The sequence below is a fragment of the Pleurodeles waltl genome, chromosome 3_1, assembly GCF_031143425.1.
Source record: "Pleurodeles waltl isolate 20211129_DDA chromosome 3_1, aPleWal1.hap1.20221129, whole genome shotgun sequence".
Taxonomy (NCBI): Eukaryota; Metazoa; Chordata; class Amphibia; order Caudata; family Salamandridae; genus Pleurodeles; species Pleurodeles waltl.
Genome location: NC_090440.1, coordinates 1,225,118,874 through 1,225,134,127, shown reverse-complemented (window position 1 = coordinate 1,225,134,127; position 15,254 = coordinate 1,225,118,874). Strand labels below are relative to the sequence as shown.

At 41.0% G+C, this 15,254-nt stretch overlaps 1 protein-coding gene across 1 annotated transcript in view; it reads right to left on the bottom strand.

Moving 5' to 3' along the window:
- The window catches only part of CYP27C1 (cytochrome P450 family 27 subfamily C member 1), a 174,264-nt gene that overhangs the window by 53,679 nt on the left and 105,331 nt on the right, over positions 1 to 15,254 (bottom strand). The window contains exons 5-6 of the mRNA XM_069224562.1: positions 14,731 to 14,894; positions 10,276 to 10,442 (exon numbers count right to left, since the gene is read on the bottom strand). Of these exons, the coding sequence (XP_069080663.1) occupies positions 10,276 to 10,442; positions 14,731 to 14,894 (331 nt within the window). The remainder of the gene's footprint in view (positions 1 to 10,275; positions 10,443 to 14,730; positions 14,895 to 15,254) is intronic.

Sequence of the window (15,254 nt, the reverse complement as noted above, 5' to 3'; positions counted from 1 at the left end):
CCTCCCCAGTCTTATTGTGGGCCCAGGGACCCAATCCCCCAGAGCCTGGCCAACAAAGGGTGTGTGCAAGGGATCCCACCAAGGCCACCCACCATGCTATTTTTGGGGGCCATGAAGGGAGCTCCACAGCGCCCACCATCCTAGCCGGCTTCCTGCATGCAGCAGGGGCCTGCAGTGCTCTCATCATCTGGGATCAGTTAAAACGCTGCTCTCTGCATGCAGGAGCAATATTCAGATCTAAATAGATCTAAAGCCCAGAGGAGCATTTTTCAAGCTCCCATCCGCTGGGAGCGGACTTGGTATTTGCTCCCGCTTGGTGGCAGATTTGAAATTGTTCCAGCCAAGCAGAGCAAACACAGGTTTCTCTTCCCACTCCAGTGTGGGCAGACAACCCCCCATGACAAAGCATTTGAGCCAGCCCTAGGGGATGGGTTCCCCAGGACCATTAATGGCTTTTGAAGGGGGGGGGGGGGGGGGGGGGGAGATCATGCAGCCCCCTCCCCTAAGTACATACAGCCAGGCCCATTGGATGGTGTTCTCAGGACCGAAGTCAGCCCAGACCCTGGGGACGGGGTCACCAGGGCCAAAAAAGTTTCAGGAAGGGGGCCACATGCCCTCTTCTCCTTTACTATGCAGCTGTGCCCCAGGGGATTGTGTCCCCGGCCGGGGCTGAAATCGGCCTGAGGAGGAGAGGCCAAGTGCCCTTCTCCCCCTTTACTATGCTGCCAAGCCTTGGGAAATGGGATCCCAGGGGCCAAAAAGGGAGGTCAAGTGCACCCCTCTCACTTGACTATGTGGCCCGGCCTGAGGATGGGGGCCACCCGGGGAGAGCTTACAAATCTCTTTTTTTTAAAAAAAAAATGTTTTTTTAACAAGTGGGAATTTGCAGTAGAATTAGTTTTTTAAAAGTTTTTGGTCCCAGACGGGGTTCCTATGGGACCCCATCAGTAGGCCTGGGGGGTTAGGTTACTCCTACATTTCCTCTTGTGCCTTGTGTAGGGGTGTAAGGCCCCCACGAGTCCTGCAAGAGCGAGCACACTGACTTGATGGCTATAGGAATGTTAGAAATGAAATGGCCGCCATTACTGTTTACTGTGGAATAGTAGAGGTGTTGTGGAAATTAAATACAAGCTATATAAAGGGGTAGCAGAAAGGCATGCTGTCTCCTTAAATATAGAAAGGAGTTGTCTAAGGGCAAACTACTGCGAAGGAAATAAATGTATATTGTTTAAGTTAATTTTTACGGTCTCTGGGGACTTTTGCAGGATCGCAAATAGTGGAAAGGAGTAGATGAGTTCTCCATACACTCCATTAGTAAGAATGCATATTGTGGTCTTTGTTTTTTTTAAAGAAGTGTGCAAGACATACGTACTGTGATGAGTAGATGGTTAATTCTTATTTATTTATTTTTTAATTAAGCTCTTGTGGGTCTCTCGCAGGATTGTGAACAGTAGAAAGGAGTAGGTGATTTCTGAATACACTGTAGCATGCACACTTGCTACTGGGGGAAGGAGTCTTACTGGAAAGGGTGTTTATAAGAGGGGACTATTTATGCCCATCTGCTTTGTGAGAGTTGTGAGTAGAGTAGAGTATAGTCTCTTCCCACACGCTACTATGTACACCCATTATCAGAGAGAGGGGTATTAGCAGGGTGGGCAGTCTTTGGACAGAACAAACTATGCACACCTGTAATCCAGGAGAGAGGTCTCAGGGGAGAGGACAGTCTTCCTCCACACAGCCTACTATGCACATCCATCATTCGAGAAAGAGGACTGACAGTAGAGGCTAGTCCATGTACACACCCTACTACGCACAGCCATTATCTGAGGCAGAAGTCTGACAGAAGAAGCCTGTCCATGCACACACCCTAATACATACACCTGTCATCTGATTACTCGCTGGTACTCAAGTTGTTTGAGAAATTCCGTCACCAGTGCTTTAACTACGTGTTTAATTGGATACTGAGGTTGGATCTGTGGTGTGGATCTTAATGGAAAAACGTGGTGGGGGAATCTTTATCCCAAACTACATGGTTGTAGTACGGCACTGGCTTTTGCGCCAATGCCCAATCTATAAGGTTCTCAATATTTTTGGTACCTTTAGCTGAAATAGTTGCAACCTTTTTCTTTTCGAATTGGTGTTTTTGTTGTGGAAGTTTTTCTTCCTTTTTTGTGAAAATTTCTGAAGAAAGTTGTGAGTCATTCAGCTTCACGTACTCACTTCCGTGTTCTGATCGCTCTCCTGCCTCACTGTGGTCATCTGGTGAGTCCTGGAAAGAACGGGATGGACGAGTGTCACTATATTGGTACCTGTCAGGAGTTTTTAAAGTTTCCCGATTTCAAATTTAATATTTTTTTTTAGGTCTCTGAATGTGGAGAATCTCCTCTTTGGCTTCTTCTGTCTTCATTAGGTTTTTGTTCATCCCAGTGTTTTTTAGAGTGTTCTTGTCCCTGCTTTGTACCTTCCTTACTGTAAGAACTCTGTAATCCTGGTTAAATTGGTTTGGCCCCAGACTATCCCAACCTATACTAGTGTAAGTTTTGTAAAAAATCTTTGGCAGCTTGCATTCCTGGTCCCGTTGAGGAACATCTCGGAGCTGCTGGCTTATTGCCAAAGCTGCTGCTTCCCCTTTAATGCTACTTAAAATAATTGAGGAGACTGTGTAGAAATTGTGCACCAGTTTGGTCCAAGTCCAGGGCACGGGTTGCCCCGTATTCATTTTGAATTTGTTTTAACACTTCCAAAGATTTGCAAGTGTCGATGTACCATGCATGCTGATATATATTGCTGCAAAGACTGTGCCCCAGGTGGCACAATCCTTTATAGAGGGGCCCATTTCAAAAGGAAAGCACATTGTGAGAATTCTATGTTTATCTTGGGGTCCTGTATGGGGAAACATTGCTTCCAGCTTGTATTTCTTTAGTGTAATCCAAAATGGAATCTTCTCCAGCTTAGTGGGTACTTTTCCCATTATTGAATGGACAGTTTGTGGATTTACTCCTGTGACAGCCAACTGATTTATAGCAGGAACAACCCACGCTGGGTGAGGCAGTGTTTAGGGTAACAGTACGAATTGTATTACACATCTATATATATCAACTAAACTGTTGTATAAAGTACACACTTTAGCTACTTGCATAGTAGGTTTGCAGGTTTGTTGGGTGGTGTTTGATCACAATAGCACTCATGATACAGATAAAGTTGTTTTAGGTGAGGCCCAAAGAAGGGCATACCTCTTATGGGATACAGACATCTAAGCCAAGAACTTATGGGCAAGCTCTATGTCTGGAAAAAAAACAGCATATAGGAAAACGGAGGGGCACACAAGGTTTCACATAGAAATGGGAAAGAGCACTATTCATATTTGTTTGAGTAAAGTAGATGCCATATTACCTTTAACAGAATTAAAACATTATACATTACAATAAAACACATGCAAATAAGCACAATGTATTACTTCTAGGTGCATTTGGACACAAAAGTGTTGCCTGGCATTAGATTTGCCTCGGAGTAATTGCAAGAAGAAACGTAGGTTCTTAGGTTTTCATTAGGGCTGCAAGTGAACATTTTATATTTGACCTTGACAATGGAGAGGCCTCTTGGTCTTTACCTGTAGAGGGACTCATTAGAAGTTGCATAGTTTAGGGAATCTGCAAATCCTGGGGCTGGAATTACCAGTACCGGTATATAACCCTCACTTACTCTAATAGTGGCATGCTTCCTCATTGGGTCTGCCTTGGCCCCTAAAAGGTGGGCTCAACCATATTTCAGGGAGCACTTATGAGATCCTACCAGGGAGTCTAAAGATAAAAATACTTTGAGGTACCACGCCCCAATACAAGCACACACTATTTATCTTCAAACTTTTTTAAAAAAGAAAAGAAAAAGAAAAGCGAGGGATGCCATATAAACTCAGCGCGGTCCCGGAGAGAGTCCACAGAGCCAGGACTGAGAGGGCCCTGAATAGTTGAGGCAGCGGCATGGTACCCTTAACGATGTAAGTGCCCGATACTCTTTATACTGCTTTTAAGATGCGTTGCCATGTGGAAAACTGCGTCTGGGGTTCCGGAACTACAATGGGACTCCGGACTTACGATAACCTTCCCCTTTTCCTTTTTATGGGTAATGTGTGACTACAGGGACATGCCTCCTTCGCCCGCTGAGGAGCATTGATAGTGACCCAAGTGGGTGAGTGTAGGTGCAATTTTGACTAATGCGATGTGCCTTCCCAAAATATCTTACTGTATATGGTTATTCACACGAAGTTAGCTGAAGAACAGCATGCCTATGCCTCTTGTTTTCTGTCTAGACTTTCCCTAAAAAAGTTGTGTCACAAGTGTACACACACATTTTCTACCTGGCAGAATGTGTACGACAGGTCAAAGCATGAAACACATAAGTGATACTCTTACGTGTTAGTAAATTACTTCACATGCTGATACACCCTCAACGAGCACCAAGGTGAAAAGCGCGAAATACACACATGGTATGAAGGCCCATTTCAAGGCATGAAACACATCTTGGATGTCATGAGGGTGCACGTTAACTGAGTGTTCACGATTGAAGTGCACTCCACATGGCTCTAGTTCATATGTGCCCACCTTTGTTTTTTCCTTACCTTGCATGTACGAATACACGAGCCTTTAAAATGATGATACTGAGCTGGTTATATGTGTGTTTGCTTGTCTTTATTAATTACAGGCACTCATTTTTCTGCCAGCAAGTATTGTCAGGCGAGTTTTTATGCCATGCAAGAGTTCAACACTGTATGCGATTTGCACATAAACGAATTAATGTTGCAATAAATACAGGGCAGACACATATTCTTCAAGTCCTGTTGAAAGCCCAGGACCTTGTGTAAGCCAGTATTAGGGCTGAAACATGCTGACAATATGAGTGAGGGTCATGCGACCATAACAGACTAGAAATCCCTATTTTTTGTGTTTTAACTATACATTGAGGGTCACTAATAAAGGAATACCCTTGACCCTCGCTAGGTATTTTTATCTTTAGACTCCCCGGTAGGATCTCATTAAGTGCTACCTGAAATATGGTTGAGCCCACCTCGGCTTTTAGGGGCAAAGGCAGACCTGATTATGATGTATGCCACTACTAGTGTGGGTATCATATAAAAAATAATTTCTTTCTCCCATACATGCTGAGGAGGAAACCTTTATAAAATAGATTTTTGTTTGAGCTCAGACAGGTTATGAATACTCATTTAGGGGAGAATCCATTTGGGAGACTGTATTCCCTAGACCTCCCAAAATGGGAAATTCACTTCCGAATCTCTGTTGTAACAGGACACCCCGGGGTCCTGATCACACACTTTTATTTGTCCAGTATTTAAACCCCCATAGAGAAATTATGAGTTTTATTTCATGGAATGTGGATTAACATGCAGACTGGGGACTACCAGCTTATTTTCCACATGGTTGTCCCAGATTCCAAGCACTGTACTGCTCCCATTTAACATCTACAGCTCTACACCTAGTAAAACCAGACCCAGTGCTCCCGAGCACAGTAATCCTTGATACAGGAACACTGGGCCAGATGGAATTGGTAGGGGCAGTACCCCCCAGAGGATACTGCTTTACTGACTCAACTGATCGACATTTACAGGGAAAAACTGCTGCTTAAATTAGTAATGGTTCAGAATTTAATCACAAAAAAGCCAACAACGTTTAGCCATTCAACCACCAAAAATGTGAATGGGGCAGGGAAGCTTCAAGGCATAGGCAAAATGGTCAATTACCCAGGGCCCAACCTTTCTGTTTTTAACATTTCTTTATACAGATTTTCAAAATCTTTCAGGCAGCACCTGTCAGTAACCCCCATTCTGTACATAAAGTGTAGAGAGCATGACAGATATTGCTGGGAAACACAGCACTAAGTACAAATAAGAGATTAAACCAAAGAGAATACAGGAGCATATACAGCATCAACAATAAACAAATCTGGTGCCTCACTAAATTGCATGTCCACCACAGTCATGCTAAGGATGACTACCAACCAACGTCATCCCACTGCTGCCACAGCAACGTTTAGCTCATCATCAATTGCGCTGCCAAAGATCCCAACATCTACAGCAATTCCTCCCACCCACTGTAGACCTTTCCCACTACATCATCGGGTGGGGCCAGCTTCATGAGTGAGTGCCCTCCGACAGACCCAATCCAGAGACCCATGGTAAGTGGCCCACCCCAGCCCCCACCCCTTAGAATAAGGGGGACTGCAAGGGTAAGAGGTCAGGGTGAACTGATGGTATGAGTACTCCCAGTAGTACAAACATTAGAGCCCCTCCAGACACAAAAGGGGCCCCACATCTCCTCAAACACATGCAAGTGGTCTTGAAGTTTATAGACTTTTTGTTCTTATCTGGCCAACCGATATAATTCAGTGAACCATTCCCTTAGAGTGGGTATATGGGGAGAATGCCAATGATGGAGAATATATTTTGGCCAAAATAAGGGCTGTTAACAGCCACCTTAACCAATGGGAGGGCTCGTGGCCCCAACCTTTCAAGGGGTACACTTGTAAAGTAATCTAAACAGTCATTTTTTTTTTACAAGGAATGGGACCTTCACAAAAGCTAGTGTAATGCCGACCTGCCAAAACCTAAACCATTTGTTCTCAGATAATAGGTGTCTAAATACATCATAAAACAACCTTTCTGTCTCAAGACACTCTTACTTCACTTGACCTCTTCTATCTCACTCTTCTCTCTTCTCCTTTCTCATTCTTTCTACCTAACTCTACATCTCTGAGTTTTCAGCTGTTTTTGCATGCCCCGCATGTGACAGTTCACCACAAAAGACAATACTGTTTGCCATCATCGGGGTTTTAATTACATGAAAATAGGCAAAGTTGCTTGAAAGAGAGGGTCCCAAAATATATCTTGTCTATGGCCCCAAAAATCCTAAAGATGGTGATGCAACGGATATACTGAAGGGATGGGGTAAGGGATATTGAACGTTAAGGAGAACCACAAGAGGAACAAAAACGAAAGGGAGGAAACACAGGAATGGATTAAGGCCTGAGGATGACGAATAACATAATTTTCACACTTCTATGCCCTTATGTAAGCAAGATGTACACTTATTTTTTTAAACAGTTCATATCCCTTGTCAATGATAGTGGTATTCAAAATGCACGTAACGTTTTAATGTGAGAATGTTGTTTCACTGATCTTTTATTGAGAAATCTATTAATATTCTCCTCTTCTGTATCATTGTCATGCTCAAAAAGTCATGTTTACAGAATACATTTTGGTGCTCTCATACACATCACCCTTGTGGCATATGCACAGCCTTTTATAGTTCAAGGTCTGCTGGAAGATGGTGAATTCCATCTATCAAGCATTGGAAATGTAGTTAACATTCACTTGTCCATCCAACTGGGTAATTTAGATTTCAAAAAATAAGGATGTAGAGAAGTGGATCAAGGAATCAAACCTACCTTCAACTACTTAATATCATTATATTATTAAAAGCATAATTTGACAAAAAAAGATTCTCCTGAAACAAAAGATAGGATGCCTATCAGATAAACATGCGTGCTAAAGTGCCTTAGCACAAACACAGTGTGGATCCAAAGACTGATATAAGGGGCAGTGAGGGATAGGGATTTGGGAACTCCAAGGACAAACAGGAAAAGAGTCCTTTACCTCTCATCACTAGGACATGCAATACAAAAAGAGGCTAAAGAGGATACACGTCCACGCTTACATGTTGTGATAGTTAAGGATTGCACCTCTGGCCATACATTTAAATACCCATGCTTTGATCCGCTGTAGGAACTGTAAAGTAAGGTAACAAAGACGTGCAAGAGAAAGAAGATTGAAAAAGCAATTAGATCCTGATTTAAATCAAACCTATTTGGGAGGTAGAACACAGATCACAAATTTTATGGTCAATGTGAATGAGGGACAAGGCGATTTAGGAAAGATTAGTATATCCATTGCTCCAAAGAATGCTGTGGTATACTGTCTAAAGCAGTGGTTCATAACCTTTTGACTGTGGATCCCCACTGAATCATTACTGGAACCCGGGGACCCCTGTGAATCAATATAAGAATCTGAGGGCTCCCCCCCCTACTGAGTCATTATTGGGAGCTGGAGACCCCCTTGCTAAGCATTTGAGGATTTTATTGCAAAACAACACACACAAAATACAGAGACAAGCATTCATCATACAAATACACAAACAGGGAAATATATTATTTAATTCACCAATAAATAAAAAATAAAAATCACATTTTTAATGAGAAGGTTGGAGCTTTTCTAAATTCAATTGAGGCTACTCATTGTCCATACTATATTCTTTTTGATGCATTTGCACTGCTCCCACAAATCAATCAATTATTCTAACTTAATTTTTAGCCTCCATTTTCAAATTCCTCCACATTTACAGATCATTTTAACATTTGTAATTTTAAATGTTGCTTCTTTATTTACATACACTTTATTAATCTGTTATGTAATTTTCTGACAAGGCTTCACGGACCCCCTGAGAAGACTTCACGGACCCCCAGAGGTCCCTGGACCACAGGTTAAGAATCACTGGTCTAAAGTGTTGAAATTGGGGCAGAGACTCTAATACTTGCAGGTGGCACTTAACTAACCAACTCAGGCCCATTGCTATACTTTTTTGCACCCTATTTGCACACAAAAGCGGCACAAACTTACAAAATATAATTGTGTTTTTGTTAGCTTGTGCCACTTTTGCGTCAAAAAATGACACAAATGCAGTGCAAAAAAAAAAAAGTATAAATATGGGCCTAGTACTTCTGTGCTAATCATTTTATTTTGCTTTGCATCAGACTGTAAATATGTATAATTTAATAGGAACTGCACAATGTGGTATCTAATGCTGCCGAAATTACGTGTTCATTCTCATCACATTAACATTTATGTAATCCAGTCTCATTTAGGCCTCACGTGTAGCGCACACACAAAAATGACACACACATACACACTCTCAATACAGTGCTATGTACAGCACAATGGGCCAAAGATGTACAAAGCCATTTAAAATTGCTTAATGGTCTGAAACGCTATTTCAGGCAGCTAAAAAATGTTAAATGGGCTTTTGAGATCTACAAAGCCCTGTAAGCGGTCACAAATTGAGATTTCTACCCAGCAATTTGTAATCCCTTACATAGGAAATCGCTAATAGGGATAACCTATATGCGATTCCAACTCGCATGTACAAAGCATTTCTTAAATGTGAATTGGGCATTTAGGAAATGCAATTACCATCGACTCCAAGTCTGTAACCATGCACAATTCAAAAAATTTCAAAGTGGAATAAAGCACACACATGCCCCTAGGGCACATGTGTGCTCTACATGTGCACCACTATTTTGGGGTGCATCACAGGGCACCTTTTGCCCAAAGCCATCCTTGGTTTTGCATTTCCAACATAGCGATTATTTTGTAAATGCTAAACCAGCCCATTGGAACAAACGGCACAGGATAATTTTCTAATAGTAATTCCTACGATGTAGGAATCGCTATTAGGAAATCAGTAATTTCATACATATCATTTATCATTTCCAAAATAGCGATTTCTATGGAGTCGATATTTAGGAAATGCAAAATTGCATTTTGATACATCTGGCCCATCATGTTGACTCTTAGTATAGCATACCACTGCTCACTGGAGCTATGGTCTGTGCTATAAAGGTACAAAAAAAACGTTCTTGGATTATGGGACTGTGTTCTCCAGTATTAGGATGTGTGCCCCCTTTGCTGAAGTATACTAAATTTGTTAAGCATAAGTAAGGTCTCACCAGTTATGACCGGGCTCATGCTGCAGTGGAGGAGCTTTTCTTCAGCCATGCCAATAGCTCCTGCTCCTGAGAGTGGGGGTCCACCACACGTTTTACCCTCCTCATTTGCCTACCACTATTTGTTTCGACCATAGTTTCAGATCATAGTAAATGCAATACCAATACATAGCATGCCAGTGTGTGCAAGTTCCTTTATGTGGGATACAATAAAATATCCTCATATTTGTGTGCTCCTCTCAGTCATATGAAATAAAATTCTGCAGTTTTATGTGTAGTGCCAAGGTCTTAATCCGGCCAACAAGCAATAACCCTGCAGGCATTTATTTAGCCAGGTGCTGTGTTTTTGGGTATGTTATTTGCTATAAAGGGGTTTATAATTTTTAAAGGTGAAAATGACAAAGAAAATGAAACAACAGTATAAACATAACATACGACGACGGTTAAGGACAGCTGTGGCATCTAGATTGACGACTTTCCACTTACCGAAGGGTTTCCTTGAGAACGGCTCTGATCAGTGGCAGTTTTGGAACATCCTCTGCATTGGGAACTTGGCTTTTCCCCAAGTTCCTGACAATTTCCTCGTACACCATTTGTTGAACATCTGGATGCTTGGCCAACAGAAATGTCGCCCAGGACAAAGTGAATGAGGTCTAAGGCAAAAAATCTAACACCATCAAGAGGCGGAAAAGCTTTGCAGTAACAATGACATCTATGACTCACTTGGTTAGAGTTATTTGTAATTTTTTATTTCGACTTAATGCATAAATTAACTAAAATTTCTTAAAAACCTCAATCCCAAGGCACTTTGAATCACTGTGCCGTGGGCCAATGACTCCCAAGCATGATGAATCCCCTCCAGCCCAAGTGCACGCTACAGTATCACCCAGTTCAACAAAGAAGATACAATCATGCCATGCTCAGCATAAAACAATGTACATAGATGTACATTTTACAGTGTTGGCTGAGGTTGAGATACCAAGCGGGAGCTGTTTCTAAATATTGTTTTTTCACTACTCCTAAATTCAAGGTGAAAGGATGAGAAATGTTGGCAAGCAATGCAAGAGGATGCCTGAGAAAAGGAAAAAAAAATCGCAAGCCAGACCCTATGGTACATGTTCCTCCTGGAAATTGGAGGTGAACACATACAAATCAGGCAATCAAGAGCATAAAACAGCTTACATTTAACAGATTGCTTGAAAATGATATTTAATTCTAAGTGTAATACGTTTTGGACCATGGTAACAACATGGCACTAAAAAAAGAGGGATGTAAATATGCCTACCAACAGGGAGTGCGGTGTCCTGCTCTCACCTCTCACCTTTTTATCTTGTGTGTGTTTGATGGGAGAAAGAAAAAGAGACGTTTCGGGAATCAACAGAACCCTGCTCAACCTCAGATTAATTAGGGTGAGCACTCAACTCGAAAAAAATTAAGAAAACTGGCTGGATTGTGTATGCATCCGGGTACTAAATTGACAGAGTTCTGTGCACAGTCTCTTGGATACTGCAACAAATTTAGTCAACCACCTCATGAACCGCTGAATACACTGCAATGTTATAGCGCCTGCAAGAAGCTAGGACATCTTCAATGAAATCATATACAGATAAATGTATTTCACCTTGTTCTGTTTTTTTTTTTATCTTACTGTGCTCTATCCAGAGTCTAATCTTCGATTTAAAAGTGGCCACATTACACTAGCAGGAATAATTCCTCAAATAACGGTGAGATGGTAATGTTCAATGCACCAAAAACTGTCTGCAAAAAGTAACCCAAATTATGGCATTGGATTTGATGAGAGGTTACACAGGAGAGTAACACTAGTAAACTATAAGTTTCTTGAGGGTATTCACATTCAGCCCAAGGCTTTTGCCATTTTTTGTATACCGTGAAGTCCCATTTTTGTGGGGTCTTTACAAAAAAAAAAAAAAAAAAAAAAAGATATTTCTAATGAGAATACAAATATAAGATTTTGCGGGGGAACCAAAAGGCAAGGAGCTTGAATTCCCTCTCATCAAATTGTAACACATGGCATTTGCCCCCGCACCTCCGCCATGCGCAGTTTTCTCAAAAATAATTTTACTGCAAATATTGCAGTAAAAATATCAATGATGCAGAAGAAGATGTCATCAATGATATAATAATATGTGGATTAATTAGCTGTGCATAGCGAAGTTGCGACTTATAGTTACCTTAGGGCACAGGTTAAGAGTTACTTGACTCAACCATCTATAACTGCTGAATTGCTATTGTTTTCCTGCTGTAAATAGCAGCTCCCTGCTTGCAGAAGCAATGTTTTTATCTGGTTTCCTGCATACATATTTGCATACAGGAAAACAGATGAAAACTCCGCTTTCTGCAAGTGGGAGCTGTTTGACAGCTTTTGCTTGCAGAAAGCAGAGTTAAGTTGGCTTTTGCTTGGTGGGAGCCATACACCAGTAAAGCAATGAGAGAGTCACAGGCACTTCCTGGCATTACCACAATCATGGCTATGAATGGTGCACTAAACGAAAGCCTCTATCTCTTTATAGTAAATCTGACATGACTGAAAGATCAAGATGTTACATACAGATGCAACAGTTCAGTCAAGAGCTATAAAGATTAACATTTAATCTGTCCCCTTGAAAGTTTCTAGAGTGGCCGGATTATGAAGAATGGTTTGAAAAACCTGGGACAATGTCCTATACCAGTTGATCAACAGTGACTACCGAGTGAGGCTAGCCACCTGGATTAAAAAGCCAGCTCAAACATTAGTGGCTGTAAAAATTGCGAATTAGCTCTCCTAATGTGCTGCAAGGTATAGACCACATACGTATGTGATTCCCGTCCACTGTCTCCTGATAGTTTCCTGTTTATTTTATCGGACTGCTCAATCTGTGCTCCTAGGAAATGTTGTGTCAAAAGATGGATTTGGTGACAAAGTACCTGCGCTACTTCAGGGGAAATTTTTGATCACATTGCTATTTGCCTGTAGTCGTAAATATGCTGCTTTTATTGTCAACTGAATCACTGAGAAGAACATTTGGCATGCTAAAGAAATAGCCCCAATTTCCAATACATTGATGGATTATAGTGATTCACTTGGAGACTTTTAGTTGGCTCATTTGGAGGCATGCACTGATCATCACATAAATTTGGGAAGACATGAGACTTGGTAGGGCGTAACCCACTGATGTCAGTAATGTTGTTTGTAGGGGTTCTTGATTCATCCTCCGAAATGCTTGGCACCTCTTCTAACAATTTTTTTCTCCATATGCAGAGTATCCAAGATAACCCACACTCACTGTACAGTTTTAAGGAATCCCGTATTTTTTTTTCCAATTTAAGAAGAAACTCCGATCAAGCAACAAATCTGTTGTGATTCAAAGACATATCTAGGTGTTTGTCTTAAATTATGCCATCACAAATCAGTCAGGGAGGTATGGAAAATTATTTGAATCCATCAGGAAATGCAAATAAAATCTGCGGGATTTTCTGAACAGTAGGTAGACATCCTGCTTATCAAAAGTGACTTAGACATCTTCCTGACTGCAAAAAGGATCTATCACCTGAGCAACAATTACTTTGAATTTCTCATTTAGAAAGTATTTATTCAGACAACTCAGTTTCTAGAGGGGGCTGTTCTTGAGTTCTAGGATTTTTTTTATTTACTAGGAAAGAGTAAGCGTAACTATTATGCCTCGCTGTCGAAAAAGGACTGACTTTTTAACTTCTTTTGAAAGAAGCATTTATACTTCTCGGCTGCAAAAGTGCCAGTTTTCCTTAGAGACATGCCTAAGTGGACATCATTTTTGATGGTTGGTCTACTAATTGGAGCAGGTGACTTCCAACATTTAAAAAAAAAATTCCAAGCTGTAAATTATAGGTTACAATATGATAGCGTGTGTGGGGCTTCTTTGTCATATGTGATCTGATGACACTAAGATCTAAAAAATATCTAAAACAAAAAGCTTGAAAAAAATGCCATTGTGTCTCAGTATATCATAAATATTTTTGTGCATAAGCTAACAAATGAAATATATTTCAAAACTAAGATCAGATTAAATCAGATGCACTCTGAACATAAGATGTGCTTTACAAAACCAATATATCATCCAACAACATAACAAGTATGATGTATAAGATACCACAGCACCGAATGCTATACTTTGTATAGAAGACATTTCAATCAAAAACTAGTTAAATATTATTTTTGAAATATGGATGACTGATACAACAACTAACCCCAAGTTAGAAGTAAACGAAAAGTGTTTCTTGCAACCTACTTGCTGAAACAACTGACTGAGCTGGCAGTTTCTATCCTGTCCAGTTAGCCGACAGAAAGGAAGGGGTCCAAGCTAAAAGAGCACATTTGTGAACCAATTGAAATAACAGCAAAACAGGTTTTACGTTTTTAACATTTTGGGTCTGAATCTTCTTGACTCGAAAGCACAATATTAATACATTGGAATGAGGATTAATGGGCAATTGGGGTCAGCATCTATTTCTGAGAGTAGATTTATTTACACTAGTTTTAGTCAAACTGACTTCAATTTTAATTTATTGATATTGTCAGACAAAATTAAGTTGACAAATATATCTGTGATGTCCCCCTTGCCTTTCTTTTTTCAAGTTGTTCTGCCACTGATAATATTTCGTAGACTACTAACATCAGGTGTGCCTGGTTGGGTGTTCACTCTGTTTTACTTTTAGAAACTATATATTGAAACTTTCTTCCTGGGGACTCGACTTCTTTCTAATAATTCAGCAGTTCTACTGCTTTCATCTGTGCCCCAAAACACCCTTCTAGGATATTAGCTGCAGCCTATAAATTCTGTAAAATAACATAACATGGCAGTACTCTCACCGCGATTTTAGGTGATAACACAACTTGCTGGATAACTCATGGTAGGCAGTGCGGGGGATCGATAGTTATAAAAATATAAGTTAAACACCGCTTACTGTATCGACACCAGCCAGAAACATTTCTGTCATGTTAGCATAGATCTCTGCCATGGACAGCTCTTTACTCAGGAGTAGGCAAGTGAGCAGCCCACCCTTCACTTCTTCTCCTCTTTCCAGCTGTGCCTCGATTTCTCTTAACTTGTTGTCTACATGGATTTGACCTTTTGAAGGAAAGGAAAGTAGGTTAAGTGTCAAAAGCCAAATAAATCTTGTTCTACTAAGCTTCATTTCATGGCAGATTTGGCCACATGCAAGCAAGACATCAGAAGCTGCAATGTGAAAGAGTTAATTTAGGACACTATTAACCCCTTAGCTGCTGGGCCTTTCCCCCCCCAGTGCTGAGCCCTTTTTTGGCTATTTGGGGTAGTTCGCGCTTAGGGCTTCATAACTTTTTGTCCACATAAGCTAACCACGCCAAATTTGCGTCCTTTTTTTCCAACATCCTAGGGATTCTAATGGTACCCAGAGTTGGTGGTTTCCCCTGGAGGAGACCAAGAAAATAGCCAAAATACAGTGAAAAT